This window comes from Moschus berezovskii, chromosome 15 (assembly GCF_049115385.1).
Source record: "Moschus berezovskii isolate FMDL1 chromosome 15, NW_MosBer_1.0, whole genome shotgun sequence".
NCBI classification, from domain to species: domain Eukaryota; kingdom Metazoa; phylum Chordata; class Mammalia; order Artiodactyla; family Moschidae; genus Moschus; species Moschus berezovskii.
In genome coordinates this window covers 62270178-62276592 of record NC_142474.1, presented here as the reverse complement: position 1 = coordinate 62276592, position 6415 = coordinate 62270178, and the positions used below count along the sequence as shown (strand labels likewise).

The 6415-nt window shown below is 46.6% G+C and overlaps 1 protein-coding gene across 1 annotated transcript; it reads right to left on the bottom strand.

The window, feature by feature from the left end:
• Positions 1-1574: 1574 nt before the first annotated feature.
• On the bottom strand, positions 1575-4581 carry SKIDA1 (SKI/DACH domain containing 1). The gene has a single exon (XM_055424434.2). It carries the CDS (start codon positions 4504-4506, stop codon positions 1738-1740), a length of 2769 nt encoding a protein of 922 aa, XP_055280409.2. The 5' UTR covers positions 4507-4581; the 3' UTR covers positions 1575-1737.
• Positions 4582-6415: the final 1834 nt, after the last annotated feature.

The window sequence follows — 6415 nt, the reverse complement described above, 5'->3', positions numbered from 1 at the left end:
GTGGGGGGAGGAGGAGACTGAATTTCCATGAAAAATAGTGACTTAAATTCACACAGTAAACATTTCATTGACGTTTTGTTTCATTCTGTGATTTATGATCTATAGATGCAACTTCTTAGGTTTAAGATGGCAAAGATCTGAGATCTATAATTTGGAGGAGGTGGACCCAAAATTATTTTCATCAAAATAGCACGTGATCTCTGCTTCACTTTCTCCAACCTGAAACTTTTTGCACTTGATTTGTAATAAGTTTGTGAAGTTTTGTTGTTATTTAGGAAGAAACCCACCAGTCTGCACAGTCTGCACAGAACCTGACTGGCCTCATCACATGGTATTACAACAAAACACTACACCCAATAAATGCATTTCTTTCAGGCAAAAACATTACGAGTGAAAATGTCAACAAAACCATTCATTTCTGTTAACTGTTCTTCAATCTGGAATAAGTAGAAATGTATGGAACCAGGAATTTTAAACAGTGTTTTTAATTGAAAATAAAGCTAAAGCATGCTTTTCAACAGTGCAAATTTCCATAATTTTGATTTACTGCTTCCATCATCACAACATAGTACACCAGCATGGCCCTTATCAAGGGCTAGACCCTAACCATTTGCATGTTGAACTACTTTGATTTTTAAGTGCAAATATAGATAGTCACCTCTGATTGTCACTTGCAGTAGAAACTCTCCTGCTCTATACACAGGATGGTCTGAAAACAGAAGTTTAGAGAGATGCAGAGAAAGTAAAAGGTAATAGAATCCAAGTGCCTGAGTTCTGGTACCAAAAAGCCCTGAAATTACTATTATTTTTCATTTGGGGTATTCTAACAATTCTGACTCATTTTCCTTTTCTTGGTTGCTTTTTTACTGCTCTGTCACTATAAAGAGTCAGACCATAAAATATCCTGCTATTATGAGAAATATTTTAATTGTTTTGCAAGTTTGAGGAGTCATGTTCAGACCACAAGGTAAGCAGGACAATAGTAAGAGTCACCTAATTTAAAATTCTGGGTGAGGACGAAAAAAGGACTTTTCCAATAGCAAGGAGTGGTGTAAAAGTAAAATTACACCCATTACAAAAAAAAGAAAAAAGACAATATTATATTTACTTTACTCATTATATGTGAAGCAGCTGTTACCAGCATTCATTCAGGACTCCCCAATATTTCCAATCAAAAAAATAAAAATAAGTGCAACTACTCTCCGAGAGGAAATGAGAGGAGAAAAAGAAAAAGATACTCCACAAGAAACTTCTTGCTACCTCACTGTGTAACCATGTAACCAACCTAACAAACTTTCACTGAATTAACAGTTACACTTTCAGGTCTGAAATCTAGTGCATAAACTTAATGGCTCATTGTAATATTTATTATTCAACCTTTTGACATTTATTTGTAGCAGTTGAATTGAGGTACCGGGTGCATTATTAGCATTGAAACAGTAAAGTGTTCCAGCTCTACCGTAATAACTGAGTTTACTTGAGTCTTTAGCCTGAAGTATAGTCTGTGGAATGTAAACCAACCCTTCTCCCACCCCTCCCCCACCCGACTCCAAAAAAAAAAAAAACCCAAAACAACCCGCAATGGAAAAAAAAGAGTAATCCGATTTCTGTCTTCAAAATGCGATAAACCAGGACTCCAAAAGAGGTGTAACACATTAATGGACTTGTACAAACCATCCTGTGCAGTTTACAACAAAAGGAAGGTATGGTTCAAGAAAATATCTTCCAAAAACGCTTTTATGAATTAAATTTCCTGAATTTGTGACTAGGTGGAAGAGGTATTGCAGAACCGCCCAGCTGCCATTTCCATATAGGATGGGCCTTGTGAGGAGGTTGGGAATCCTTAGTGGTGTTTAAGGAATACGCCGGCCACAAATCCCCATCCTTCCCAATAATGAGTGATGGTGGACAAGGAAAATTTGCCATGAAATTAAATGGCCTTTTCACTGCTGATGCTACATTGCTGGCTACCTTTTTGCGTCTGTTTATAACTGTAAAATCATCCAGTGTTCCTTCATGTGTCTCAGTTTTACCTGTAGGACGAGGACTTCTAGCTGATTTCAGATTTGGTTTGACTGGAGGTGTCTGAAGTACAGGTCGCTTTCCCAGGACTAGTGTCCGGTAATTTTTTCTCACCCTGGCACCAAATTTATATTCCCCATCCTCAGGTTTTGGAGAACCTAAAGTGCATGAAAGGCCCTGACTCTGAGCCAGTGGATTTAAGGAAGGAGTTTCTTTTTCAGGGCATGCAAAACCTTCCTTGGCTGTAGTTAACAAGGCGTCCTCCTCTTTACTTTCAGTCACACTGTAAAACTCACCCTTTGTATCATTGCACTCGCACTTTAGCTTATTTGTAATAAGGTCAGGTTCATATTCTTCATTAGCACTACTGTCTTCTACTTTGATTTTAATATTGTGCAGAAACGGCAATGTCCTGTCGCCCGTATCAGTACAGAGATTCTCGGCTTTAGTTGTTGCTGCTACTGCTGCTGTATCCACCTCGGGATAAGTTGGAGAAGAGGGCAAATCTGTAGCAAATTCAGTACAATGAGGGATTTTGGAATCTTTTTCTGAATTTGTTGCTGCTCCCGAAGAATCATTATTTAAGAACCTAGCAGCTATTGTGTTGTTATCTGCACAGTGTGTAGTAGGAGTTGCTTGTAGGCATTTCCTAGCCTCTCGGAGTATTCTTTGTTGTGGAAATGCATTGTTTGTCTTTGGGCTAGGTGAAGAGGCCCCCTCCACCAGGCAGTTAATTGTCAGGTCAGTTCTCTTTACAATACTGGAAATTTCAGATTGTGGGAATGTAATCTCAGATACCCTATCGTTCCTTATCTCTGTGAAACAACTCCCCAGGCTGGCCGGGCAGTACACCGGAGACGCTTTGGGGGCCCAGCTCTGCAGATTCCACTCCTCGGGCGACTCCGCTTTGACACTACTCTTGAGATCGGGAAGTCTGCCGGCATCCTCGAAAGCAGCGGGTTTGGTTGCAGCGGCGGCGGAGGCCAGATGGTACAAGAAGTTGGCCTGCGCCTGCACGCTGGGAGGCTTGCAGAAGCTGGTGCGCCTGAAACGGATGCTCTGCACTGACACTTGGCTGGAGCCGGAGCTAGAGTCCGACTCCGTGGACGAGTCTTCCTCCTCCTCCTCCGAGCTGACTTCACTGGAATCCGAGGCCCCACTGCCCCCCTCCTCCTCTTCCTCCTCCTCTTCCTCCTCCTCCTCCTCTCCCTCCTCCTCTTCCTCCGAGGACACAGAGTTGCTGGAGCTGGACACACTGGAGCCAAAATCCGAGTCGTTGGCGGCATTGTCCGAGTAGGAGCTGGACTCGGAGTCGCTGCTGCAACTCTCGGGAAAGCTGCCCAGATGGGGCTGCGGCCGGTGGTGATGAGGGGGATGGTGATTCGGCTGCGGCAGCTGGGCCCGGTGGTGGTGGTGATGGTGGTGGTGGTGGTGGTGATGGTGGTGGTGGTGGTGGGGAGGCGGGCAGAAGCCGTTCACCAGATGAAACCTCTCCAGGCAAGTGGCCCCGGCGGCCGCTGCCGCCGCCGCCGCCGCCGCTGCCGCCGCCGCCGCCGCCGCCTTGGCTTTGTAGGACCTGGGCAGCAGCAGCAGACGGCGGGCGCCGGCCTGCGGCGCGAGCAGGCAGTCCTTGGCGCCCCCGCGCTTGCGCTTGCACCGGTAGGTCAGGCTCACCGGGCCTCCGGCGCCCGCCGTCGCCGCTGCAGCCTTGGGCTGGGGCCCGGCCGCCGACGCCTGGTAGTAGGCGGCGGCGGCGGCGGCGGCGGCGGCAGCGGCAGCGGCAGCGGCGGCGGCGGCCGGGTGCTTGCTGCACAGCAGGCTCCGAAAATAAGCAGGGTCCGAGTGGAAAGCGACGTAGTTTCCCTGGAGCGGGGCAGTTTCATAGTTTAGAGGGGGTTTGCAAGGCGAGCGCACGAGTTCCGGGTAGTGCGAGCCCGGGTATTTGTTAAAAATCTGAGGTAGATGGGCGGCTGGGCGCGCGGCGGCGGCGGCGGCGGCGCCCGGGCGCGGGGACTGCGCGCTGATTGGCAGGGGCCGCGCGGCTCCGCTCAGGCCCCGCCAAAGTTGGTGCTTGTCCTTCCAGAAAGCCGGGCGGGGGCCGGCGGCGGCGGCGGCGGCGGCGCGCCCTGGCGGCGGCGCCTTTGTGGCCAGGGCCCGGCCGACCCTCCTGCGCTTGGTCTTGAGGACGCGCTCAGTTTTGCAGGAGGTGTAGAGCGCTTCCACGTCTTCCCGGGAGATGAGCGTGCATTTGGCGGCGTGGAAGGCGATGCTGTTGATTGCCTTGAGTTTCCGCAACTCCTCCAGATCGCAGTGGTGCTTTTTCACTTTCAGATGATCCATGCGCTTGTGCACGGTCGTCCTCGGGATGTTTTTCAGCAGATCCGTGAAGACTTGGGAGAGGGCAAACATTTGCTTTCCTTTAATGATGAGGTAGCCGAGCCTCACGCCATCCACCTCTTCAAAACCTGACTTCAGGTCTCCCATGTCGGGCACTAAACGATCCCCACCATTTGCAGTAAATATATACGTGACGCATACATACACATGTATGTATGTTAATCCTCCACCAGATGCTGCGTGTGTCTCAAGGCATCCTGCTAATAAAATAACAAAGACTGTTATTCCCGGCGAAGGGAGTGCCAAACTCTAGGCGAAATTATTGGGGAAAAGAAAAAAAGAAAAAAACTATGAAATTACACTGACTTGATTCTTGCTTTTTTTTTGGTTTTCGTTTTTTTAAAAAAGAGGGAAAAAACCATCCGGTTTCTGCTTTGCCAGTGTGTTGGTCTAAGTCCCCGCTGCAGATCAGTACCTGGGCCCCTCTATTCCTTCCTTCTCCATTGGAGCACTATGATAATGGAATGTGAAGGAGAAAGAGAAAAGACATGCAGCTGCTATTCCCGCCGCTGCTTTAGCTACAAATAAAATGACAGAGTGAAGTGAGCTCGTCCGGAGACACCTTCATCAATTAATTCCCCTAAAGCCAGCGCTGATTGGACACTCCTGACAGGTGATGCAATAAAAATTGATATTCCACCCCTTCCCCCCAAAATCTCCCACTAATTAGCATACCCTTATACTGCCACCTCCCCTCCCAAAGTAAATAATACAGTCGGTATATAAATCTTTCCATTAAACTATCGGAGCTCAGAAACAGCCTGACTCACAGACTTCATCAGAAGCAGTGTGTGTACGCTTAAAAAAAAAAAAAAAAGCCTTGTATATTCGATTTTAAAGGAATATTGCCTATTTTTTGCTTTATTTGCATTTTACCGCTATAACTATTATCATTTCAAAGAAAAGCATTTTTAAAACATTACCAAGCCTAAATAGATATATCCCACCCCCCTTTTCCTTTGGAAAATGGAGCTTAAGCGAAACGTGCAGAACAGCCTGATATTTCCCTTATGGGAGTGGGAAAGGAGCCTGGCTGGGAGCTCCAAAGTTAAATCCGCGCGGTGAACCATCCCAGTACAGACTTACGTTTTGAATTTCTCTCGATATTCCTTGTGCCCGCCCCCCCTCCCACCAAATGCCTTTTTACAACCAGAAACAAAGTTATTTGACCAATGAAGCAGTTCAAGGCTCCAGCTCCGAAACACTGTAACAATTCAACTGAATTTTGGTTCTCTGCTGGGGGGTGGAGTGGGCAGGAGGTAGTTTCACGTCAGACTCATAACAAAGCATAGATAAGCCAGAAATGTGTACACTTTTCACAATTAAGCAGGCTGGATTGGAGGCAGGATGGTCCTAGAGTCCCCAGCACAGCCTTAGCCAGGGTCCTGTTCACAACAGGTCAGAATTCCATGGAGCAGATTGCTTCTGTAGCAAAGAAAAGAAAAGGTAAACCGCCCAAGGTGCTTCCAGAGGTTTTACGTAATAACGATGAAAAGAAAGTGCTGATGTATGATGCAGACTATTTCAGTGGTCTGTGATGCTTTTGGTTGGTAGTTTAAGTGAATCTTCCACAACTCCCATTTTTTCCATGAAAGTCAAGCATCTGCTTTAAAAAAAAATCACTTTGGATGAATATCAATATTGTTTAACCTCTTCTTAGTCAAATTAAAGCATATTTTGGTGTCATTTTCAAGGATATCCAAAATATTGCCAAATGAGAGCAAAGGTCTTCCCAGTCGCATCACCACGATCCCAAGGCAGTTTGTTGGCTGCTTTGCAAAATTCGGTAAAATCTTCTTAACTGTTCGGTGTTTGGAACTACAGCATGAATGCAGTCCAGGCATTTATATGTTTCCTTGTTCTTCCAAAAATAGACACATCCGTGTGGCTAAAAGAATAAACGGATATTTCTAAGCCTGCAAGAAAAAAATTGTACAGTAATTTCTTCCTTCACATTCAAAAGTTCCAGCTTCCCCTGCTCTGGTCTGACTAGCAC

Excerpts from the sequence above, each read along its gene's own strand:
- SKIDA1 (XM_055424434.2), bottom strand. The coding sequence starts at position 4,506 with ATGGGAGACCTGAAGTCAGGTTTTGAAGAGGTGGATGGCGTGAGGCTC.